Source organism: Phymastichus coffea, unplaced genomic scaffold (genome assembly GCF_024137745.1).
Source record: "Phymastichus coffea isolate CEN01 unplaced genomic scaffold, Cenicafe_Pcof_1.1 PCOF00028, whole genome shotgun sequence".
NCBI lineage: Eukaryota > Metazoa > Arthropoda > Insecta > Hymenoptera > Eulophidae > Phymastichus > Phymastichus coffea.
The window spans coordinates 3,941,199-3,966,799 of NW_026706839.1; the positions used below are offsets into that span (position 1 = coordinate 3,941,199).

General features: G+C 44.6%; 3 protein-coding genes across 7 annotated transcripts in view; 2 read left to right on the forward strand and 1 right to left on the reverse strand.

Annotated features, from left to right (window-relative positions):
- Positions 1–158: 158 nt before the first annotated feature.
- On the forward strand, positions 159–14,885 carry LOC131662785 (DENN domain-containing protein 5A). Of its 5 annotated transcripts, XM_058932706.1 has the most exons (21): positions 159–369; positions 6,910–7,019; positions 7,326–7,546; positions 7,608–7,805; positions 7,899–8,370; positions 8,455–8,591; positions 8,659–8,846; positions 8,931–9,106; positions 9,190–9,401; positions 9,474–9,680; positions 9,810–9,818; positions 9,912–10,086; positions 10,151–10,415; positions 10,576–10,611; positions 10,905–11,012; positions 11,459–11,741; positions 11,810–12,077; positions 12,149–12,461; positions 12,534–12,710; positions 12,785–12,995; positions 13,066–14,885. In XM_058932706.1, the coding sequence occupies exons 1-21, from the start codon at positions 267–269 to the stop codon at positions 13,250–13,252; spliced, it is 4,056 nt and encodes a 1,351-aa protein (XP_058788689.1). In that variant the 5' UTR covers positions 159–266; the 3' UTR covers positions 13,253–14,885. The 5 variants fall into 5 exon arrangements, with proteins under 5 accessions (XP_058788689.1, XP_058788690.1, XP_058788687.1 ...); XM_058932707.1 differs by lacking the exons at positions 9,810–9,818; positions 10,905–11,012; XM_058932704.1 differs by lacking the exons at positions 9,810–9,818; positions 10,576–10,611.
- Positions 14,886–15,038: 153 nt separating this feature from the next.
- LOC131662915 (G1/S-specific cyclin-D2) lies at positions 15,039–24,519 on the reverse strand. The gene is made up of 6 exons (XM_058932913.1): positions 24,412–24,519; positions 23,910–24,343; positions 23,233–23,448; positions 18,754–18,919; positions 18,131–18,276; positions 15,039–17,662 (listed from the first exon to the last, which is right to left on the reverse strand). Exons 2-6 carry the CDS (start codon positions 24,108–24,110, stop codon positions 17,450–17,452), a joined length of 942 nt encoding a protein of 313 aa, XP_058788896.1. The 5' UTR covers positions 24,111–24,343; positions 24,412–24,519; the 3' UTR covers positions 15,039–17,449.
- Positions 21,349–25,601, forward strand: part of LOC131662914 (CDK5 regulatory subunit-associated protein 3) — an 86,363-nt gene continuing 82,110 nt past the window's right edge. Inside the window, exon 1 of the mRNA XM_058932912.1 lies at positions 21,349–21,445. The gene's annotated coding sequence lies outside the window, so the exon portion shown is untranslated. The remainder of the gene's footprint in view (positions 21,446–25,601) is intronic.

Below are 25,601 nucleotides of genomic sequence, written 5' to 3' on the forward strand. Positions count from 1 at the left end.
ATACTGTTTTCCTTTCAAGTGTCGGCTAAAAAAAGAGTCGGCTTTTGCGCAAGCGCAAGAGCCAGCAGCGGGGATCAATTAATCGCTCCCTCTCTCTAGTAGCCGTGGACGGAACTGCGCGCTCTCTCACTCACGGAGCTTAGTGCATACAGCTCTGCAAAGCTAGACGGTGGTATACGAGATAGTGTTGCTGGTGGTGGTGACGGTGGCGAGTATGATGAGGCTGTGCGAGGAAGTAACGACGACGTGAGAGAGATAAACAAGAGATGAACGGCACGCAGCAGCAACAACATCCAGCAAGATTCGCCGACTACTTTGTCATCTGTGGCCTCGACAAAGATTCTGGACTCGAGCCTGACAAGTACTTTGGTGAGTGGCTGCGTGCGGCAGTGGCCTACAACGCCACCCCCGTCAAATACTTATATTTTAACAGACGCGTACGATATACACGCACACGCAAGGGAGGGATAACTCTCTCTCTTTCTCTCTTTATCTCTTTCTCTCTCTCCTGCGCTACATATCGACGTTTTCTTGATTTTTTTGTTCTGCTCCTAGTACAACAAAACGCAAGCAAGGTTGCGAGGAACGCAAAACACTTCTTTTTTCTTTTTGTCGACGACGACGGAAGCTGTTCTATTTCCCCAGACGCACGTTTTTTTCGGCTGGCACAGATAAGCACACACGGAGAGAGGCTTTTGATCTTGAAAATCCAAACGAGATCATTAGCCCAGCACTCTCAACACTTGTCTTTCTTTTGTTTTCGCTGCAGCGGAAGCTTATGTTGTTGCAGCGAGTCGAGTTTTATAACGTATACGAGCATTTCACGCTCGGGAACAATCTTCTGCTTTACAGCGCGCTCTCGGGGATTTCACGCGCGCGAGAGGGCATTTGCAGCGCGCGAGTTTTCACGTCACGCTACGTAGCTGTCGCAATGTCTGTCGATCGATCGTGCTGATTAATAAATAAAGTCGAGCGGCGCGCGGAGTGTGCACCAACTCGTGGACCTGCTTTACGGAGTGAAAGAGAAAGTGCACAAAACTCGTTTAAATAACACTTGCTGTATATCCGGATGCGGGGAGCTCTTCCGGCTTCATAATACCCGCGACGATTGACAATGGACCGACGGACAGACTTTTTCAGCAGGCTGGGCCGTGCGGACATGGACGTTTTCCCGATTGACAGTGGTATGCAGTGAACGTCTGGGCCAAATTTCAAGTCGACATAATAATTCTTTTCGACAGTCGTTAATAATGAAAAAAAGAATCTCCTTTTTTCCTCGAATACGCACATTTTGGTAATTATCAGTGGTAGCTTTATGAAAATTATTCCGAATTATTGCCTAATGATACGTATCTTGATATCGTCAGTGTAAATCAAAATATTCATTAAATTAATTTGCTGAACTTTTATTTAACAATTGCCTATCATTCAAAAAGTTTGTTTTTACGTGTTGCTTGAACTGTTTTACTTCGGAATCAAATAGTAACGGCCGTGTGATTTAATTAGTGCAGGAGACGCGGCGTAAGCAATAAAAAGAAGCTGTCACTCTCCCGGCTGAACTTTGCTTCGATCTACGGGAGTCGATATCCCAAGTACTCCAATCGCGCTTTGCCTAGCTGTGTTTATTGTGGTCCTTCAGCGAATCTGCCGGATTTTTGAGGGGGCACTCCAACGACAAATGCATCGAAATGTCGGCCAAGCAATCGCTAGTTAATCGTACAGCAATGGCATTAACTCGCGAATGAGCGCAGCCGTTCGACAAGATCCTCGCGCGACATCGAGGCGGCTGCTCGAAAGATCGTTATTCGCCCGAGAGGTCGGTCGGTTGCTCGCAGCCGAGAACTGCCTGGCGGAGCTCCCCAGCTAAGCCCCGGCTGCTCTCTTATCGCGCCGCGCTGTTTCGTCGCGCAGCACGCACACGCGCGCGCCTCTGTCTGCGAGAGATAACGCCGACTCGGGCGCTCGCCGGCGATCGCTGCTTTCTTTGCCGAGGAGGAGCTCAGCCTCGCGGCGGACGCGCGTCCGCTGAATTTCCACGCGACTCTTCTCTCGTTCTCTCGTCGTTTCTCCAGTTTGAGCCTTGAGGTGCGACACCGATCCAGCGAGATTCGCCTTGCCTTCCGCGCGCCAAAGAAAGGTTCCGGCGAGACAAAGAGCCAACGAATAAAGGGAACGCTCGCGGAGAACAGCAGCCGAACGCCCCGCGCGCGACAATGCTTCATCGAAATATCCATCTCCTCTCGTCCTCGCGGCCAAGAAAAAGCGAGAGTAAAGAAGAGGAGAAGACGAAAAAGGGGAGGGGAGGCGCCGCGACAATGCCCATCCTGTTCTGCGTGTCGAAGAAAAGCCCCGCCGCGTGCACCTTAGGTGGGCGCGCGCGCTCTCGACAAAGCGGACGCCGCTGCCGTGCCGCAGCTGCTTCCCTTCCGCGTGCGAGCTTCGACGAACGCGCTCGATGCCGGGCTAGCGCAGGAGGACCCGCGCGTGGCAACGCGAGGACACGCGGGAGGGCACGCTCGAGATTTTCCTTCGCGTTTCCCTTGGCAACGTGCCACTCGCGACAGTCGCTCGCTTCGCGCGGCTCTCCAAGGACAATCGAACCTCGGGACGTTAGCGCTCTCGCTTACCGGACGCGGCCATTCGTTGCCCCGAGTCGTGCCATTTCAGCCGAGAACCGGAGTCCGAGGAACCGCTACGAAGCGGCGAGCGCGGAGTCGTAAAGAAGCCGCCGAGGGACAAGACCCGCGGAACGCTCGTCGACTCGCAGGAGGAAGGCGCGTGTTTTTCGCTTTCGGCCTCGCGCGACGCGTCCGAACGAGGCGCTGCCACCCAAAAATGTATAATCGAGCGTCGCGCTTCGCGCGTATTTGTTTGAAAGTCAAATTCGACGCGCCTAATCGTGAAATCACGAACGACGAAGAGCGCGCACGTCCGCGCGGGTTTAACGCACCTCGCCACTCGACGTGCCCACGGATTTACTTCACGGGATGATGAATGCGCGCCGAACGGAAAATATACCCCGAAACTCCGCGTAGTGCGTATAACGCGCAAGAGGGGGGAACAATATCGTTTTGTAAGAGAGAAGAACTCGCTGCGCGTGTAAAATATGGTGCAGGAAGCCGAGTGAAAATCGAACGTTTCGCGAAGAGGGAAAGCAAGACGACCAGCCGCGACGTAAAAATAGGAAGTTGGCGTAAATAGTCGAGGTCGATATCGGTGACGGGTGGATGGAAATTATCATCCGCTCCGTGAAAATTCGCGCGACGAGCCGCTGCGGAGCGAGCCGTGGGAAGTGTCGCGTTGCCGGCCGAGCGTTTCTATTTTAGAATCGCATAGCGCTCGCCGTCCCAGCGAAAGCGACACCGGCGAGGCGCGCGAGACAGTTTTCGTCGGGCAGCCGGACAATCGAGTCCGAGGACTGGCATCGAAAAGCTTTGCCGGCGATACCATGGCTCGCGGTCGGGAGAGGCGCGCGAATTACGAAATCAAGCGTCGAGATGTTGGGTCAGCCGTTGCAGCCCGCTTGGCGCTCGGCGAAGCGTCGTCGGCCAGCGTTGCATTTCGCGGCGTGCCGACGAGTGTACAAACCGAGCCTACACCTCGCCGCGAGACGAGCGAGAAGTCGCGCGAATTGTGCAAGTTCAGCCTCGAAAACGCGCGCGTAGCTCGGCCGCCAGCGGGCCGAGCGCGCGGTGAAACAAGTCCGCGATAGCGGAAGCGCGGCCCTCGAAAGCGATCGGCGCGCGATGTTAGCGACGATCCGAAGCGCTTCCTACGAGACTTCCTCGACGCATCGAGTGGAGGAGCTCGTCGCCGTTCCAGATTCAATCGACTGTTACCGAGAGCTTTCGATGAGTCACCGCGATGACGCGCGGCCGTAACACGCGACTCGCGAGCCCCGTTGGCCGACGCGCAGCGCGCCAACGTCCTGGTGAACCGCAGGCGAGCGAGCGCGGCCCGCGGCGACGGCGCCCGAAAATAGCCGCGACGACGAGTCGGCACCGACGACTCGTACTCGTGTCCGCGCGGCGGCACTCGACCGAGCGTGGCGTGCTCTCGTTTCGAGGGCGCGTCCCGCGCACACGTACGCGCGGCTGCCTCGTTTCTCCTTACTTCTTTTTCTTTATGTTGCCGCTTGGGAGAATTCTAGTTACCGAGTAACGCTTATCGTTTTCAGCGTAGCGCGAGTGCTAAAATTATTAGAGCGTCGAGGTGAAAATTGATTGCCGAGAACGCGCGCGCGAGATCATTTTTTTTCCTTACGCGCGCAGATTACGCGGATTGCGGTGTAACCGTACTCTTTGGGTCAGTATCGCGAAGCGTTGCTGGATATGGTATACGAGTATTCCTTCTCGGGCGTGATGAATGTTGATCGATATACCTTAGTGGCTTTCAATCGTCTTGCGATTCTTTTTGTTTTTCCGAGATACGATGCGACGCCTGGGATTTCCATATCGAGATTTTACCCGTTTTTTTTTTGTTTTCGTCGTGGATTACAACTTTTGGTTTTTGCTCTTTTAAGGAGGGGAGATAGAGAGAGGGTGGGAGAGCTTTGCTAACAACGCATATCGATCTAGTTATTTTCAACGTCACTGCGTCGCGATTCTTTCTCGAGCAATAACATTTACGATTACCCACTGGCGTCCATCTATTTCTAGAAAAACATCGCGGCGCCAACAGATTTACGTACAGTGCGAAGAGTAGCAGCCCTCGTAAACAAAACCTACCGGCGTGTGCATCGGATTGTTTGAACACGCAAGATACAGTGTCTGTTTTCCCGATAAACACAGCGAGAGAGAGAGAGGGAGGGGGGCACAATCGCTCTTTATAGGGTTACATCCGTACAGCGTTAATTGGCTCGTCGCAATGACTCGCGCAGAAGGCGAAATAAAGACGAAGCAACCGAATCAATATAGGACTTGGCAGGCTGCTCTTGAAAAAAACAAAAAAAAAAATAAAGAGCACCGTGCTTGATTAAGCTGAACTCGCCGAGAGAATCTCTTTTGTGTTACTGTAGCATACACATGCCGCTTTATTGATTTGTCCTCTCGGCGAGTCGGCGTTTCTTCGTCGGCCCTCCCGAGCCAGGCCTCGCCGTACTCGTTAAAATGTATTCACTCTCTTCGACGTGGCTCGCACTGGCAACGCGCTTTTGCGCGCCGAGATATCGGAATATCAGGTGGCTATTTGAGCTTTAGCTCGGACATCGCTGCCGAGCCTCGGAATTATATTGGATTTTATGGAATTATAACGCTCAACCGGCGCGTGCGAGCGCTCCACGCAGCGAGGCGTGCCGGGGTGGGCGGAGGGGGCAAAGCGGTTTCATGATTTATGGAGTTTGCAAGTCGTGCTATCAACGCGGAATGCGTCGGATTGGGCTATCGCAGAGTTTCGTTCTTTCGTCGAACATTTCAATACTTTTGCCGACAAGCCGCCGTTGCCAGTTCTTTTTCTCTTGGAAATTTTTGATCGAGCAATTATTTAAACACCGCTTCGATTTTTCTACCATGCTGTCTTTTCGATAGCCTTACCGTCGCCACGATCGCTAAGTCTGTTTCTTTATATCTCTCAAGTTCAATTGAGATTGAATTTCAATTTTGCAAATAGAAATTTCCAGATCAATTAATTTTATAATGGGACGTTCGGAGAATCACGGCCGAGTACACGGTGGCTGTTCTATGTCGCAGTCATTCGTGGATCACAGTGAATAAATGCAAACAGTTTTCATTCGAGTGAAAGGGCGATTTCTATTATTATAGTCAGCGTGGTTTTCTACGACGAGCCGCTTAATCGCCAACTTTTGACCGTGTCGGTCAACGCACGATCGCGCGACTTTCTCGGCATCCAGAAATTGTTTTTCAACTCGTCACATCTGCGAAGCGTCTTCGAATCGTTCCGCGAACGCGCAACGAATCACCGATCAGTCGCGAGCTCGGCGATGAAAACAGCCCTCGAGCAGACGAGCTCGCGCGCCCGAAGCGTCATCCAGTAAATTAATCATCGTGGGCCGCTCTCGTCGTCGTCGTCGAGGGAATTGTTACAGACACGCGGCGCAGCCCGCATCTCTCGTGCGAGGCGCGCGTGTCGAAGCCGCGATGTGCCCAATAAAAGCCGTATCGCGCTGACGCTTGCCCGAAAAAGGGAAAAACAAAAAAAAAAAAAAAAAGACGAGAGTCTTCTCGACAGGCCTGACCCGGGTGTCCCCCGCTCGTCGTTGTGCCGGCGAAAGAGGTCATTTCCGCGCGGAGATCGAACCGCCCTCCTCGAGGCTCCGCGCGGGACGGCCGGCAATTGAGATTCGAGATTAAAACACGCGGGGCTGGCGACGAAAAGTCGAGCGAGGCGATAACGAAATTTTCGGGACCTCCCGCGAGCCGCAACGACGACGCAGCGCGCGCGGCCCCAGATCGAGATCGAGGATCCGCTGGCCGGTCGCGGTGTGGCGCGCGCCTCGCGTACACGTGCACCACGTCACCGAGCAAATCCGATAGCTCGCCTGGAAACCGATCTGTTTTCCGGCGTTGCGGTCGGAGAGTTGGCGCTGGATTTTCGACCCACCGAGTTCTTCCGTGGCTGTGCACGGCGCGCGCGCGAGAGAGAGAGAGAGAGAGAGAGAGAGAGCAAGAGCGCGCACTGTTTCCATATTAATAGACTCGGCTGTTCGCGCGGCTCTCGATAAAAGGGCCTGGAAACGAGCGCCTTGCGAAGCTTCGCGCTTTGCCCGGGCAACGACCGCGTTCGCCTCGTCGCGTGCGTCGAGAGCGCCGACAGAGAGCCGTTTCGGGCGACGAGTCGCGAGTCGAAGGATCGATGTCCTCGACCGACTCGGAACTCGGAGACGCGAGCAGCGCCCAACCCCGTCCAATCGCAAACGTTCCGCGCCGTAAACGAGCGCACGTCTGTTCGCAGGTGACTCGCTGCAATGCACGCCGCTGGATCGAGCTTACAAGAGCAAGGTCCTCGGGCACTACCCGGACTCGGTGCCGTGGAATCCCTTCGACGAGCACGCGGTCTGCATGGTGAGTCTGCTGTTCCACCCATCCAACCCCCGTAAGCCCCCCCGCCCTCGCCCTTGCCGTATCGATCAGCTGTGTCCGCGCGCCTTGAACGTGACTCATGCCCAACACCCCGCCGGCGCGACCAGCGCCGTCCCTTTTTCCTGCCTACTTCCATTTGCTTCGGCGCGCATAGTCGGCGGACGCTCTCTTTGAGGGCTCGATGAATTTCGTCGAAAACAAGAACGCGGCGCTGCCGAATCGGTCAGAGGCAAAGCGCACGACGAGGCTTGTCCCAAGCTATAACGATGACGTTCCGCCGTCTCGCAGCTGTGCCTGCCAAGCGGCTTGCGCTTTCGCACGCAAAAGCACTCGGTGGAGCCGTGCTTCCACTCGTTCGTCCTGACCAAGGAGGACGGCCACCGCACCTACGGCTTCAGCCTGCTCTTCTACGAGGAGTGCCGCAACCGCAAGATCTGCGCGGCCATGCAGACGCTGCAGGCGATGTTCATTACGGAGCTGAGCAGCGGCCAGAACGGCACACCTCCGCAGTGAGTGCGGCGCGAATCGATCTCGCCCGCGTGGCACTGTACCGTCCGTTGTGCTTCGCAGGCCGCGCAAAGGACACGAGGGCCACGGCAACACGAGATCGCTGCCGAGGCACTTCAAGCTGGCGGCGCACTCGGCCGCGTCGGCGCTGGCCTACTACGACTCGGCCAAGGACAAGCTGCTGGTGACCAAGTCGATATCGCTGATCTGCCAGCAGCCGTATCTTCACGCGGCCAAAATGTTCCTGACCAATTTGTACAAGTGAGTGGCTGCGAGCGACCAAGAGTCCAAGCGCCCAAGCGAGACCACGGCGACGCTCACCGACCGATCGCTCGCTCGCTCGCTCGTTCACAGGTGCGTGCCTAGGCACCCGGGCCCGGGCTTCAGCCTCGAGTCCTACGTGTACAACCTGCTCTACAACGTGCCCACCCCGATGCCCGGCAAGTCGCTCAAGTTCTACGTGCCCAACGACGAGCCGGCCAAGTCGCCGCTCGAGCTGGTCCTCCACCAGCCCCTCCTCGGCCAGGAGCTGCCGCCGCTCGACTACTCGCTCAAAGACGTGTTCGCTTGGCTGGGCATCGACTGCGTCATACAGCTCTTCACTTGCGTGCTGCTCGAGAACCAGGTCCTCATACGCAGCGCCGACTTTCACAAGCTGATGGTCGTGTCCGAGTGCGTCGCCGCTCTGCTCTTTCCCTTCTCCTGGCAGCACGTCTACGTGCCCATTCTGCCCGCCAGCCTCGACCACTTTCTCGACGCGCCCGTGCCGTTCATCATGGGCATACACGCGCACAACGACGTCGGACTGCAGAAGATCGCTAGCGAGGTGAGTGCACCGCCCTCGTACCTGACCCGCGCTCGTCTGGCCCACCACTCACCGATCGACCACCTCTCGTTTGGCTTGTTGCAGGCTAATCTGTGTTATGTAGATATCGATAAGCAAACCGGTCAATTTCCCGAGGAGTTGCCCGTGTTTCCCCACAAGCTGGCGTTCATCGACGAAATTAGAGGCTATTTGAATAAGTACAAAGTTCCATACTTGGACAAGTGAGCTTACCTCCAACCAAAGATCTCGTGGTGAGGACGATCGTTAATAAATTTGCTCGCTTTTCAGGACTGACAATATATTCGCGAATTACCTGAATGGTGATATCATGACAAGTAGCTTAACGCTGCCCGGCTCCGGCTTCTATTATCCAAAGAGAAAGCACTCGCTGCACGACATGCTCGACTGGGACAGGTCCGAGTCAGCTCCACAGACGGATCCGATACAAAGGATATTTGACGCCGTTCGACGGACAGGTACGCACGGATACGCATCGTTGTACGATGACGCCTTTGATTTTCATGGCTCGAGTACCTCATCGCCTCGTTTCCCTTTTGCAGATGTCGACGTGGACGATGTCGATACGATCAACAGCACGCCAAAGAGTCAAACACTCAGTCATCAGGAGGAGTACCAAGAGACGTTGATCTTCAATAATGCTATGAGGGAAATTTTTCTCAATCGTTTCGTGCAAATATTTTCCAGTTATGAGCACTTCGTTATATTGCCTAGTCAAGTAAGCACGATCAATTTTCAACATTTCGCGTCTCTTCTGGTCAATAGAGCGTTACGGCATTTTCAATATTTCCATTATTGTAGGACAGAGACGAATGGATCAACAATCGCGACAACATGCATCTATTCGACAAAGCCACATTCTTGTCCGAGCAGCCAGCTCATCATTTACCTTTCTTATCCAGATTCATCGAGACGCAAATGTTTGCATCTTTAATCGACAGTAAAGTCATGTCCATGTGGAACGAGCTTGATTCAAACATCAAATTATTCGATAAGAGAGTGGCGCAACTGAAGTAAGTTTTCGCCCACCTATTTTCACTTTGTAAATCAGTACTCTAACGTGCATATCTTGCTGAATAAATCAGAAAGAGAGTTGGCGAAGGAATCGTGCGCACGACACGCTACGAAATCTGCACAACCATACCGGAAACTCAGGCAGTTATAGAGCAAAGGTTAAACAACGTTGACTTCGAAGTGAATCCACCAACGGAAGTCATACCTCATCGAGCTGCTTACTTTCGTAGCTTCCCCCTGCTCGATAAAGTCGCATTGAATAAAGAGCCTACAAAAAGGTAAATCATCGCACGAACATTTATTCAAATTTTATATTACTAACGTTCGAGTAATCTCTAACATCACTAATCATAATAAAACTACTTTATCACTTTGCTTATCTATCGCCGCTGCTCGTTTTTGTACAGTATGCTGCGGTAAGAATATTTCCACGATGTTATTGATGTTGTGGAAAATAACATTTTACATAATTGATGATTCTAATTGCACTCTTCTGCTTTGCTATGTAGCAGTAGGAAAGGGCAGACACAGTGGAAGTACAAAATGAAATCACTAGAGGCGAATGGTAAGCCAACAACAACGCAAGAAACTCAGTCGCCACGACCGCAAACGAAACTGTCGACTGACATGAGCCCTGCTCTGATTGCTCAAGCCAATTGGACTTTCGTCGAAACCTTACTAAAAGTAATTCTAGTCAAACAATCAAATCACAGAGAAGATACGAATAGTTCGTCACATTTTTTTCTAGGATATCAAAGCAAAAACAAAGCGAATGCTGGTAGAAAAAATGGGATCGGAAGCCGTTGCGTTAGGTCACGGGGGTGAATCCGTGTGCGACGTCGAAGAAAACACTTTGGTCGCGAGTCTGTGTGATTTATTGGAGAGGGTGTGGAGTCATGGAATACAGAATAAACAAGGAAAAAGTGGCCTTTGGACGCATTTGCTCATGTATCAGCAACTAGAAGAATGTAGCGAAAGTGATAAGACTATCGATGCTAATTATTTGTCGCCAGGTATGTTTTACTGCTTTGTTTATTCTTTGCATTACTGATAATAATGAAATAATACACCTCTGTATATAATAATCACATACAATTTCAATTAAAACAATCTAATATAGTAATACTTTCAAAATATTAAATTAATCGAAATGCTGTAACATTTGGATCGCAGCTCTAGCTTGGTGCGTGCTTCGGAAGCGGCTTGATTGTACGTGCTACTGATCATATATAACAATAATAATTTATTTATTTGTTATTGTCTCGTCTGTGATATATGTTCATAGATACATACTTTTTTCAAGCAGTCTTGTTTCTTTAATCATTATTATAGAAATGAATGTATTTTATATTGCAAGCCTGTTTTTTGTAAAAGTTCTTTCGCCTCTTTTTTACATAAATGTTGTAGCACAATGTTTCTTTTTGCACGGTCACAAATATCTAGTTTATTCTTTTATATTTGTAATTTTCACAGTTTATGTTGTTTTTTATGTTATTAATTAGCTAAGAAACCGTCCAATAAGTTAGCTCGATTCTCGGATCGTTTGGTTTCCTCGTTAAAAAGCAAACACATTTACGAAATAGCTTCTTATTTCAAGGAAAATATAAGCGGTAAGAATTCGCCATACGTGGTTGAAGAAAATTATGCTTGCCAATTTTATTTTAGTGAACACTAAAATGCCTGATTTGTTTGGAAAGTTATAAAATATAAATCAATATTGCCTGCTGATGCAAAGTGTGAACAGTAAAATCTTATCAATAGTGGTTAAATTACAAGCGTTTACTCGCGATAAAAAAAGAATTATTATTTGTATCTCCCAAGTGGAATGACTTATAAATTAATTTAATGGTTTGCATGGTGCATGTTTTCGCATGAAAATATTAATGCATGTATTAGTATTCTTATTTTTATTTTTAATAAAGGACAACGCATGCTAAAATATCAGATTTTCGCATTCTAACATTGCATGCGAATCGCTCTAGTGTGTCAAAGAAATTAAAAAAGAGAAATTTGTTCTTTTTCCGCTCAAATTTACAATTCAAAATTTGTTGTATAGATCTATCGAATCTCGCGTTGGAAACGGATGTGTCACCCACTCGAAATTCAGATCACCAGCGTCATCACAAATCGCCAGCTGGCACATTAGAACGTCGCTCGGTTGGCCCTGAACAATTGAGACCTTTGCCCGACTCGTTGCTATTCGATATTAGAAATGTCCAAGCCATGACAGATATCAAGACTCACATTGGCTATGCAAGAGCTTTCGTAAGATTGGCGTTAGAAAAGAAATTACTATCGAGGCATTTGAAAACTCTTCTTTCGAATCAAACTCTGTTAAGGTAATTCTTATTCATTTTAAAAATAATGACAGTTCAATTTTGAATGATTAATTTTTTTTTTTATATAGGAGCCAATACAAACGCTCAGCATTTGTGCGTTGCGAGGAAGAGAAGGAGCAATTTTTGTACCATCTACTCACACTGAATGCCGTGGACTACTTTTGCTTTACGAATAACTATCCTACGACCAAACTGCCATATCGAGTAATTATATTTCCAAGTAGAAAAGCAAGCGCCGCGCAGACGTCAGCAAACAGTTGGATTGCTATTTCGGGCTCGCTTTGCGAGACCAATCCGGTAAACGTACCGAGGGGCGCTTTAGAGTTTGTTTTCCACGTAAGTATCATTCAGGCGTTCGTTTATAGTCATTTACCGAAGTATTTAACAAACATTATTTTCATTCGCAGCACAAAAATCTGGGCGTACTATCGACACTGCGAATCGGCCACGACAACACAGGTACATCACCGAAATGGATGGTCGAGCACGTGGTGGTGCGTAACGAAGTCACCGGACACACCTTTAAGTTTCCGTGTGGAAGGTGGCTTGGTCGTGGTATCGACGATGGATCAACAGAACGGCTACTCGTTGGTGCACTGGTACCCAAGAATGTAGATAACGAAGAGCTTGTTGAAACGTGTTCGACACCGCCGAGATGTCGATCGCCTAGTATACCAAGGAGACCAAGTATGTCACATGATGAATTAAAACAGATGCTAGGTAAAGATTGTCTTTTTATTAATTTGAGAATTTCGTACTGTGAATGAGTTGTTTAATGGTTGACTTTTGTAGGTGAAGCTGTGAATGCAATAGTGAAATTCCACTATCGAAAGGACATTCAAGAAAGTTCGCTGACGACATTGCTAGTTGGTGAAGGCGGCCTTGTACCTACTTTGGAGCAAGTCTTTTTGTATGGTTTCAAAAACCAAAGAATATTTGGAAGGAATTTTTATGTTTGGGATTATTTTAGTGAGTTATTATATTTTCTATTTTATTTTGATACCAATGTAATTTATATTATACGGTAAGCATTTTATTTTTAGTTCGAGTTAAAGAAAATTTCCAGATGTCATTGTTAGAGGAAATGGATGATTATTCTAGCCGGTTGAATCGTGACAAAAGATTACAAGCCGAGAGAAAACAGAAATATGCTATTCTCAGGTGTTACTGTCACCTACTCGATCAAATAAACACTTTCAGTCAGACTCTCGGCAAAGATGGCAAATTTCAACTTTTCATATGCTTAGCTACTAGGTAAATTCATTAGCAATTAGAAAACGAAAATGGTAAAGATGTTGAATGACATTTTTGGGATATTTTTTAGGGAGCAGCTACTGCATTTAATGTTACGTCCAATGAGCGAAGCTCGCTCGACCATAGATATGTACGAAGAGACGTCATTTCTCCGAAGTCCAACGTTACTTACTTTCCTTGTACAAATTCTCGAGCCGCTCAGCGGCTTTCATATAGTACTTGAAAAAAGTTTGACCCACGGAATCTCAAGTTTATAATGTTTGACGTATCGCAAAGTTTAAAAAAGAGACAGTAGCTGGAAATCTTATTAAAAGCGAGCGGATATATTTTCACGATTGTGAGAGTTGGATAATATATAAACTCAGAGAAGTTATATGGAAAAATACACAATTATGTTGATCTGCGAATGCGATATGAAATGAAAAAACTACTTTTTCTTTGTCAGAATTTATCTTGCCAATGACAGTGATGAAAATACCACTAGTTTAAGAAATCGACGAAAAAAACTCGTGTTAATCTACCAAAGATATTCTTTTTTCTGTTTACATATAAAATTTTACTATTAGCATTCGTTTAGATGACCCTAGATTTAGAATGTTGTTAAAAAATTTTCATCGTCCAGTGTATGAGGTAAAAATTTTAGTCGATATCTCTATTGTCCAGAAAAAAACGCAACAACCGACGCGACATCGATTATCGAGCCGCACAAGCTACATCAGAATTACGAAACAAAATTTGTGACTAATATTTTTATCGCATAATAAAATATTGTTGTTGAAAACATGATATGAACATTTGTATCTGACATGTGTATATAAAACATTAGATAAATCAGTCCATTATCGCCGCATAATGTCGCGTCCTCATTAATATTTGTTAATTTAGTATTTAGTATTACTCAAAACGTTTAGTTTTGTTTTTGTTCCTTGGCGTTATTATATATCGTTGGCTAAGATTCAAATTAAAAAAAATTATAATACAATTAGATATTTTATGCTTCTCTTTGAAATGCTGTGAAAACTAGGAAAACTGTATCGTAATTAGTAGTAATTGCTATCTCACCGATTTATATTCAGACATCTATGTTACCGATAAACTTGAACAAAGAGTAGGTTACTATAAGGTTAGATAAGTTTATTTAAAATCGTAACTGCATTTATAGAGAAACTCAAAATTCATACGTACATACTACATCAATTAATGTCGAAAAATACGTATCTCGTAAATTTTGTGTAAAATTCAAATGCGTGTGCGAGTGTTTTCTACCCTGATGATTTGTTTTTAATATGGACCAAATGTTAACCACAACTCATGTTATACTGATATTTACTGAAATATTTCATAATTTTAGTGTAAAGTTTTTTCTGATTAATACTTTTTATAAAAAAAATAAAATTAAATCTTTTAGCAATGCTCTATTTTTACGTGAAATATCTACTTGAAAATATACATAGATTTCTAAAGAAAAAGAATTCCCTTTTGCTTGAGTGCCAAATCGTATCTGAAGTTTTTAATTATATTTTTAATCGTTTTAAATAACGAAAAGAAACTTGTAAACATTTAAAAGCAATTTTATGAATCGTGCAAAGAAAATTCCGTTCAAATAGATCTGTTGTATTTGTTTTACGAAATCTGTATCTTATATTACTCCTGTGATGAAATATTTATTCCAAAAAAAGAACAATGTTGGTTTACTTATTTTTAAACCAAAGCAGACCGTTACATACAATTAGATATGAAATTTTACGCAAAGCAAATGTATATACCAAAATGTTGCGTTTTAATCTTTAGTGGTGATGTCACTTTTACAGAAATTAAAAAAATTTATATAATAATTTATAGGTGTATATACGATACAAGCTGAGATGGCTGTAAATTAGTTCAGAAAAGCCGTAATAAAGAAATATAAAAATGAAAATGAATTTTATTTGTTTCTAATTTTATTTTTGATAAATAATGCCTTAATAACAATGAATTAAAAAAAACATGGTTAAAGAATGTTTATATTAAAAATACATTTTATTCATTACATGTGACAAAAAATGTGATAAACTATGATTATTTCAACGATATCGGATCAAGTCAAGAAAAAAATGTTATTTAAAGTTGATTGGATTTCGAATTATGATTGAAAAAGTCAAATGGATATTTTTCTATAAAAAGGCAATATTTTATTTTTTTCGACTATACATTTTGCACAAGGAAATAGCGATTTCTTCAGTTATTCGCTGTATTTCGGATTTTTCAATTAATAATTCTATAATTTCGGGTTTCCTACCATTGTGCGCTTGCATCTTTTTAAGTACTACAAGTTCTCTAAAAGTGCGGTTGCTTTACGGTTACTTTTTTTGCTTAATTCGACATCCTTACAAACAAATATACAGAGTCGAAGTTTAATCGCTTTTGACAACTTTACTATCTACACGTTACAAATTCCTCAAGCTTAGCCTATTTAGAACTTACGCATGCTACAGTTTATGTATGTACAGCGCTTAATATAAAAACCACTCAATCTCACATTTTTTCTTTTAACTTTTTTCACTCGATCTCGCTAATATATTATAAAAAAAAGTAAACACGTCTTTTAGATTAAATAATATATTAAAGATTGAACAATTCGTATTTAGTTCAAAACGACAAAAAAAAATCTCAAATTGTTTTTTGTTGTAAATAAAAAAATGGTGACATGTGTATAAAACACTACCAATAATGCGTAAAAAAATTTACAATTGGATATTTTTTTCTTGAACTGCGAGTGTTAAAGTACAGAAGAAATGACGAATGGTAAATATTTTAATAATTTCGCTAAGGACTACGTTAATTAAAACTGGAGAATGTTTACGAGTGTGCTAAAAAGCGCATTATTTTCGTCTTAAACACGTTCACAAATTTTTTCACTTACATTTCTACGACTGATTTTTCAAACTTTTTTTTTCAAATTAAATTACTGTTTTTTCATAACATTGCTAATCTATGTTTTGTTTTCTTTCTACTCAACATGCACACGATCTTTACATTTTATGCAATGTTCTTTTTCATGCTCGCTCTTATTCAACGTAGGAACCGAGTAAAATGAGCAAAAATGCTCCACTTCATCCGTAAATCTTTTTTTGTCTACATTTTAGTCTTTTTTTTATTTGGAAACAAACATACGTGCGCGTTGTTTTAACATTAAAAAATCGTGCGCTCTTACAAAAGAATCTTTCACGCTTGTTTAGTCGCGCGCCATAATATGCTCTAACATCCGCTTGATATTCGCAATAACGTATAATAATATTAATAATAGCATTAATAATTAATAAAAATAATATTACTTAAGAGTTAAGATAATAGCAATAACGTACTATGTACAAACGTTTTAGTGACTCGATCTGACTATTTGCATTTTTTCGTATCTTCAATTTGTATCTTCTTAATCCTGAATTGTAGCGGTTATACATCGACGTCGTTAACAGTTACATTATTAACGTTCCATGGGTGTGTGTAAATTATTCTTTTTTTTATTTATTTTTTTTTTGTATACGACAGTGACAAAATTTTAAGTGTACCTTAAAAATTATAATGTGTAAAGCGTATTGCATTGCCTTCCCCCAGCACGCCTCCAAAAAAAATTATCTTTTTCGCTTGCACATTTACTGCCGCATCATTTTTTTAATTTTCTTCATTTCCTCACTTTTTTCATTCTTTAGAAAGAATGTGTCGAAGCAAAGGTTTATTCTTTCTTACCAAAATCTACTGTTGCTTCATAATACTTTTTGCACATGCTTGATTACATTAAATAGTAAAAAAAAAAGAAATTATCCTCGCGCGAAGTAGCAAGCTGTGAACAATTGTGACAATTGTAAAAAAAATCGACTTATTTCTTAATCGCTGTTATATAAAAAAATTGCCAAAATAAATGCGAGTTTCTCACTTTTGTATTTGTGTATGTGTATGTCTGTTAAAAAAAAACGAATATCCTACATGCATTGAACAAATCTTATGTTCAAAAACTTACAAAACTTATGCAAAAGTACTTTGGTAGTTTCTGTCGACTCAATACAGAAAAGCATACAAGGGCAGTAAGTGCTTACAGAACAAAACTATTAAACAACCACAATCTCGCGTATAATAAATGCGTCGAAAACGAATTCTTTATCATTCTCTATTTCTTTATCTCTCAGTTTCGACAAAAACCACCAAAAAAATCCACACGAAAAAAAGTGGTATGTATATGTATGTGTGTATATATATATATATATATAAAGTGTGGGTTGCTGCAGTATCGGAGGAACAAAAAGAAAATTCGCTTCGCGCTAAAGTGCATTTCCTTCTTAATCAAGCGGGAGGCGTTTGATGATCATCATCGTCCTGATGACTCCTGATGGTATTGATATTGGTATTGGTATTGGTGGTGGTGGTGGTAGTGGTGATGATGGTGGTAGTAGTAGTAGCAGTGATGGCGGTACATTGATTTAAAAATGCACATCCCTCACGTCGGTCGGAGTTCCCGCTTTCTCGTGCTCCATAATCTTCGTCTGGGAAGTCATTTCTTGGTCCCCCACTGGTCTTTGATGCCCCCCCGATGGCGCCGTCACCGCTTGGTAATTCCCCGTGCTTATGTTCGCGTTTAAACATCCAGTCTGTACCATGTCTTCGATTTGCTCCAGGCAGTTGATGAGGTAGTCCTGCAACAGGATAATTAAACAATTCGTTAAAAAGATTATTTATGTATCTAATCTGTATTTCCCGTTTCCTAAACTATACTGTAATTTTCGATAAACGTCTAATAACTTTGCAAACGAGTCGCCTTCAAATTCATATTAGCCTCATTAGCCTTTGCACTTGGCAATCAAATGAGAATTCAAGTGGTAATAAATTTCCCAACAACGTCAATTAAGTCTACAGCACTCGGGGAAATTGCACGCGCGCGCGAAAAAAGAACTGCCTGATACGTGCCACACGTCCTCTCTAATTAAAATATCGATGACTTAAAAGTGAGTGTGCCGCGCGTGACAGGCAGTTAATTTACTTGTTTAAAGTTCTCGCGCCGTGTGCAAAGAGTCGCGACTAGCCGTCGTCATTCTCTTTTTTAGCCTCGGCGAGAAGCACATGCTTGGCACCTGCTACGCGCTACATGTCTTTTCTGTACGAACCTGCTCGATGGCGGTGATACGGGTGAGCTCGGCAAGCAGCCACGGCAGAGTATATCCACTTTTGTTTGTCCAGTCGAGGCCATGCAGTGCCGCTGCTACCGATGCTGCTGCGATCATGCTCGGCGTGTACATCGCGAATTTGTACTCTGAAAACAATCGAAAGCGAGCTATGAAACATCCGATTATGCAACCTTGTGCACGTGGATGCGACGCGAGAGAAAGATAAGCTTTGGGCTCTTTTTTCTTTCTAACCAAATGCCTGCGTTATCACATTCCACCTATATATCGAGTGCAATGACTTCTGTCGCCACTGCGCTTCTTAAGCTCGCTTCTTTCTCTTTCTTCTCTCTTTGGACTGAAATTTTACTCTTTTTTTTTTGTTTCGCGGAGATTCAGGCCAAGGATGTTTACAGAACAGTTTCTCGCGAGGGGGAGAGTGCGAGCAAACGATGCCGCCGAAAATACGAAATTAGAGCCCGGTATAGTTGTGCAACAAGAATAATCATGACGTAAGACCGAGCGGAAAGCTGTAATATCGTCGAGCAAGCTTTTGATGAATTTTCAAAACAAGTTCTCCGACGATAGCGATTCGCGCTATTATTCGATGCGCTGACGAAATTCACCTCTGATGCTGAGTGCGATGAACGTCTGGGCGTGCCTCCGGATCATCCTCGAGTCCCAAACTCGCGTGTCAACTGGAAGTCGCGTAAGGATGAACAGCAGGAAATCGCCGGGTGTCACCGCTGACAAATCCCATTTCAACTTTGATACTACCAGTTGCTCCCACGACTGGAAAAGAAAACAAATCATAATGTCTCGTTAGATATTTTTTTTTGTTTCATTCGCATTATAACCTTCGCATGCCGAAAAGAGCAGAGAGAAGGGACAATGGCGGGGAGGGGGGCTTTTTTTGGCTACCTGCGCGGCAATTTCCGAGAAGCCAAATCCGATTTATCTGCGGCCTGGGCCTTTCTCTAGTCGAGCGGCGCCTTGTGTGTGAGAGGCACGAGGTGTTTACCATTTGGCTCGTGAAAAAATGCAGGTATTTGCATTTTTTTTAGGCGAAAACGATGGGAATTTTTGAGAACGAGCGTGCGTAGCTCTAATTTCATATCTTGTTAATTAATGATTTTTCGTTTTCTGAACTTCGAGCGTCGGCTTCTTTCCAGGACTAAACTGAATTAACTTTAACCCTCGTTCGCGAGAGGAAACATGACAAGTGACGTTCTCTTCACACGACAGAGCTCGAAAGCCGCCATAATAGATTCATACTAAAAAAAATAATCAATGCCTAGCCATCAAACACACCTATCCTCCGTTGCTCGTATCAATTTTCCACGAGCGAGCTAGAGAGAGCGAGAGGGGGGAGAGGGGGGGGGGGTCGTTTCCTTCTTCAAAACTCGAATAGAAGTTTTAGCCCATACAGCCCACCCCCGACGAAAATTCTTCAAAACCTACGCGACAGATGTCCTGCTGCTGCTGCTGCTGCTGCCGCTGCTGCTGCTGCTGCTCTCCCAAGGACGCGATTTCTCCGAAATCATCCGAATGGAAAAGTTGCTCCGGGCTGGTGAAAATCACTCGACGAGATTCCTTTTATTTCTTCTCGTCGTCCGCGTGATAAGATAAAACCTGGCATTAGGCGAGGCAAAAAAAATAAGAAGAAAAAGAAGAAAATGTACTCGAATGAAGCGTAACGATCGTAGAAAAACGAAAAATCCGGTAAAAATTAAAACGTGGCTCGTTCTCGACAGGCACGCGAGTCGAATTTACAAGGCGGCTTCGCGGGAAGCCGGACTCTCACGAACAAAAAAAAAATCAACTTTTCAAATGGCCGTGGCGTTAGTTAGAAAGTCAGGTCACCGTACGCGCCACGACGCGCTCGTTCTCTAATGACGTGTTCCACGGGAGCGTATACGCACGCGCGACTCCTTTCGGCGGAACTTTTCGCGTCCGCGCGAGGCGAAATCCTCCTCGCGACAGCTGCGGCAGGTTGCAACGAGGAGCACCATCTGCGAGAAGTTTCTTTGTTCAGCGACGGAAGGAAAAAAAAAAAAAAAAAAAAAATTCGTAGAGGCAGGTGGAAAGCGTGGAGCAACACACGCCCAAATTGGAGCGGATGCAGCGAGCCCCCGTAATTGCCATCAGCAGCCAGGTGGTGCGTGCATGCGATTTGGTTCTTTTTGCAAAGAGGCTCGCTCGCTTTAAATTCAAAGGGAAATTTTCGCGCTAGGAGGGGAGATTTTTCCAATGAATGTTTGTTGGCGCGTGGCCGGATTGGGGAGGGTTGCAATGAAATCAAGATGATTGACGGCTTAACTTTCTACCTTGGGGTGTTTGATTTAGAGGGTAATTACTCGCGTGCTGTTTACGGATCGTAAATTTCATGCCGTTTTATTTTGTAATTGGGCATTTAATAATGTTACCACTTAGTGCGTTTCAAGACTTTTTCAATGGCGCCTATAATTTAAAGATTGAAAGCGACATTTTTGAGTGACAAATATCTGCTGTTTTTCTTTCTGTTAGTCATTAGCATACAACTCTATTGTTCCAAGATGCACGCACAACATAGACGTTTCCATATATCGATCTCGAAAAAAAGAAATTATTCAGCCATCTGCATTTTTATTGATTCCCCTCTTCCTTAAAAAAAATCCCACGACAATAGCAAAATATAACAATAACCTCTCCCGGCAGAAAAAAAAAAATTCGCGCAACACGTCGTCCCCTTCGTCACTTTTAAGCAACAAGTCCCCGAAAAAGCTGCGCAACAAGTCCTGTCGCGGCGTCCCCTTACCACCCCACGAGTCCCTTCAGAAAATCGATCAAGGCGTTTGTCACGCGCGCTGCGGCATAGCACCATTACCCCGGCCAATATGCTTTTCCTGCGTATAGAGAAGTGCAGCTGTCGCGCACCACCTGGCCTGACCCGACCCCGCGAGTACAGCGTCTCACCTGCCTTTGGTGCCACGCGTCTCCCTCCCCACTACATCTGCTGATTTCGATCTTCTCGTGCTACTGCGCCTGCTTAATATTGTTTATTATTGAGGGTCGTGGAGAGGCAACGATGCAGGTGCCAGACGTAGATACTCGGAGGGATTAAGGACCAGTCAGGTATAAACATGTGGGTCAGTCATACTTTGAAGACAAAAGAGAAATCTAATGGATTTTCCGACTTTTCCTTCTTTGAAGTTGATGGTGCAGATGACTGAAGAGTACGTGGACTTCACAGATGATTTACTCTAGTACACTGATGGCTGATGAAACGTGAGAAATATAAGGGCTTCATTTATCATCCAATGCAGTTGTAATTACGGGGTAAATATAACTGCATGATAATTTATTAATAAAAGTCAAAGATTAGCTGTCAAGGCCACAAATTTAGACGCTTTTGGACGTATCGAGATTAGCCAGCGCATGATTTTAAGAAGGAAAGGCATTCTTATTACGAATATCCTTTCGAGCAAAAGAGAAAAAAAAAAGAAATACAATCGTTGTCTTTGTCGCTTGGCGACAGTACGATAAATCGAATTCCAACTCGCCAAAAATACGGTGTATATCGTAATCTTTCCCCTACCAAACGCACGCGCGTGTGCGCGCGCACACGTGCGTGCCTGTGTTGTGTGTGTGCGAGAGAAAATCGCCGTTATCTCTCTCTTCGTCAGTCGCGTTAGCCTATGAAAGTTTCATTTCGGCCGGACCGACTTATTCAGATTTGGAGCTACACGCGCCGTCCACCGGGAATTACGCGACCGAACTCGATGCATTTCGTTTTCTCAACGTGCGCTTCAAGTGCTTTTCGAGAATTCGCTGAATTTCTCGTTGAATACCACGTGCCCCTCACATTCGAGGTTAGAATCTGTTAGAAGGCACGGCTCTATTCCCACTCTCTCTCTCTCTCTCTCACACTTTTTTTCGTGTGACATAACCACACGTTCCATTTCGTTCTTTTTTCCTGCTTCCTTGGAAATTAGATACCTATGCTTCGCTGTAACGCGCGCGTTCCACTGTTTTCGCAGTACAAGACATCTTTTGAAAGCTCCTTCTTTTCTCTGCCCGCTTATATTAATCTACATTAGATAAAATGCCCTTTTTTGCAAAAAAAGCAACGGTAATTTCGCGATAATCGCGTGTGTGTGTGTGCGCGCGCGCCGTTGGTAGTTTTTTGCACACGCAACGACAAGAATAAATTAAAAAGAAATTTCGAAGCGTCGCGATAAAGAGAAAGAGAGAGCATTGTTGTTAACTACTTCCTTTAGGAATCGTTGAATGTGTATTTTTAAACTGCGCGCTCATGAACCATTCATTTCTCTGGGCGAATTCAGGTATGCAGTTTTCACCGATTGTAGTCACAAGCTTTGCCATGAATGACCGTACGCAAGAAAAGAAAAGAGGAAAAAATCGACCAAAAACTTGTTCCCCACTAATGAGCCTCTACTTCTGGAGGCGAGCCAACAACCAATTTTTGGTCATCACTTGTCGACTAGATGACAAAGTTTTAATTTATACAAATCTATTTTAACGACGTCTCGCGTTCTTCTTTTATTCCTATTTTATGTAGTTTTTAGCGAGAGCTCGGTCGTTGCCGTGGAACCGATACATATATATTATTAGATAAGAAATAGGTTGAAATTATCATATATGAAAAAGAGCACTATGCATTGTGTCAAATGGAACGCCATCCACAAATGTGTTATCATTGCATAGCAGTTTTGTATATACGTAACTTTTTTAATTGCTCCTAGGGCTGTTTAATGGAACGAAAAAGATAATACCTGTTATAATAATATATCTGTAATAATATGTGTAACTCCGGGAATAGAATATTGGATCGGTTTACAATAAAAGAAGACCGATGTACGTACTTGTTTCAAAAATATTAAACACAAACATCTCTCACGGCCACACATTGCGAGGCGATACGATAAGCTTTGAAAGATTCCGTGAAATTCTACGAAATGTATAGTGTCTCTCCCTCTCGCGTCAGTAAGAGATACATACATATACGCGTACACGCGCAACAACATTTATTACTCAAAACAATGAAAAAAGAAACACAGTGCGGAGGACAAAGACTAGAAAGATAGGGAAAAAACAGCACTCACCCATAAGTCTTCGTGCGTGATGGAGTTGTCGGTGTAAAAGACAAGCACGTCGACGGTGAGTGGCCTTGGCTCTCGTAACTTGGATGCAACAAGAAGACAAGCGGTGCCGAGTAGCTGTAGCTGCGACTTCCTGATCGGGCAGATGCTAAGAAACCTGTCCAGGTAGTTCATGGATAGGGGAAACACCTCCTCCTGGCACTTTTGTTCCTCGCATACCTACGCCAAGAACAGAAGTTGCTTTTTTTTTCATTTCGTTTCAATAGGAAAACTTATGTGCATATGGACAGGAAGTCTCCTGTAGCATTCGCGACATACACACGCGAAAAACGTTTGCCATGCCTCGAGCAGTTGTTTTAAAATTTAAATGCCGCTGTAGTTTTTCGACAGTCGCCCGCTTCCAAGGTCATCGTCGTCGTCACACACATGTGGCTTTCGCTTGTACTAGTGTGCACGCGCTTTCTCGTGCTCTATAGCCACAAGGGAGGGGCATAAAAACCAACTAAAGATTTTTTCGCACGGGACCTCGGTGTGTTTGTGCCGGCTTCGACATTTCAAATTGTTGAACGGACAGATAGCGAAACAAAAATTACGCAACCACGGAAATCGAGCCGAAAGGAGCAAAAAAGGTAAACAGCGTTTCGTTAGAATAGCTGGTGTTCTGCGCAAAAACAACTGACCTCAAGCATCCACTCGGCGACGACTTTGCGCATGATGGGCGAGATGTCCTTCTGCACGATGCCGAAGTAGGAACGTGAGGGGGCGTACCTCTCCTCGCTTTTCAATAGATTTTGAAGTACGCGATCGTCCGCGAGAATAGTCGGGTCGAGGTAAGCCGTTGCTTCGGCCGGAGAACTTGACTCGCAGCATAGCAAATCCATTGTCTCTTCCGATCGTGTCTTCGTCGTTCTTGATTAAATTTAACACGTGGCTCTCTGCGCACTTCCTCCAGAGAGTTTCGCAGCACGAAAAAGAAATTTATTTTCGTACTCTTATTCGCGCACACACTTGCTCTTGATTCCGATGACTACGATCGAAACATGTGTACACACTTCTTCTTTTATGTATTTTTCGTTTGAGATAGTAAGCACCACACTTTGATTAAAATATTACACTACGAGAGAAGTTTTTTTTGTCGTCGACGATTTTCAGTACAAATGTCGTATAAATAAGTGTACGTACGTGTGTGGGTCTTCGTTCGTTGCCGGATCTTCCCCTCACGCACGCGAATGAGAGAGAGAGCTAGCAGTGAGAACGAGGCAACGCTTCCGATCGTCGACCCGACACTGGCAGCTTACCAGGTCAGAATGCCGGCTTTGAGCTCGCTGCGAACATGTGCCGCCGCCGGCCGCCGCTGCCGTCGTCGCAAAAGCCAGTATCTAGAAGAGTGGGGAGGGAGAACGAACAGACTTCAACAGTAGTGTGCGAGAGAGGAGCAAGCAGCGCCGGAAGAGTATACTTTTCAGAGACGGCGCGGACTTCGCCGGGGATGGACGTGGAAAAAGAGAGAGAGAAAGATGGAGGGGAATGGAATGCTTTGTTCGGTTCGCGAGGGATGCCCCTAATGTTCGGTTGCATGGCGCCCCGCCATCCCGTGCTAATACTACTACTACAACTCTGTGTGTGTGTGTGTGTGTATGTGTGTAGACACACACACATATGTACCCCAGATGCAACAGTTGGATTTTCTTTCGTAGACACTGTTGAAGTGAACGAGATGCCGTTTTTTTTCTCTCCGCATGAACGAAGCTTCTTTTGATTTTTCCATCGCATGAAATTCAATGTCAAGGGGGCCTAATATAGATTTCGTACATTTTTTTTTTTGAAGAGGGGTAAGGATTTGAAACAAGACCGAAACGCGTTGGAATTCTAGCTTGCGGATTAGTCGTACAAATTTTTCTACCGAACGATATCGAAATGCTGATAAAGTCATCGTGACTGTCATCGAAACAATATCAAAAATGATTTAAGATTAATGTATATTGCACTTTTTCCTTGAAAACCTTTGAAAAAAGTTCCCATTTGCCGAATGATGTTTAATTAAATATTATAATTGTTGCACTTTCTTTGGCTAAATCAACCATGAATTATTCACTTATAAAGCTCTTGATCATTTACTAAGTTGTCAACTGAATGTCATGCGAAATTGTATTTAATAAATTTCATTTGAAGTGTCGTGTCACGGCGTATTTTAGGCAGCACAGTAATGAGGAAAATAAATGTGATCTGACTCTTATTGAAAAATCTTGCAACAACACGTGTTTTTCAAACGCATCGGTGATTACGAACAATATTGCAAAAAGCCATTCAGCCGCAACCAAATATTATTCATCCAAACACGATTGGTATTTCATCGATGGACCACGTGGCCG

What these genes read in the sequence shown, in the direction of transcription:
- LOC131662785 (XM_058932706.1), top strand. Translation starts at nt 267, where the DNA reads ATGAACGGCACGCAGCAGCAACAACATCCAGCAAGATTCGCCGACTAC. An exon ending in CGAGCCTGACAAGTACTTTG is followed by an intron (nt 370 to 6,909) that starts GTGAGTGGCTGC and finishes GTCTGTTCGCAG; the next exon opens with GTGACTCGCTGCAATGCACG. An exon ending in TCGTTATATTGCCTAGTCAA is followed by an intron (nt 9,107 to 9,189) that starts GTAAGCACGATC and finishes CCATTATTGTAG; the next exon opens with GACAGAGACGAATGGATCAA.
- LOC131662915 (XM_058932913.1), bottom strand. Translation starts at nt 24,110, where the DNA reads ATGGATTTGCTATGCTGCGAGTCAAGTTCTCCGGCCGAAGCAACGGCT. An exon ending in TCACGCACGAAGACTTATGG is followed by an intron (nt 18,920 to 23,232) that starts GTGAGTGCTGTT and finishes TTTCTTTTCCAG; the next exon opens with TCGTGGGAGCAACTGGTAGT. An exon ending in GTATCACCGCCATCGAGCAG is followed by an intron (nt 17,663 to 18,130) that starts GTTCGTACAGAA and finishes ATCCTGTTGCAG; the next exon opens with GACTACCTCATCAACTGCCT.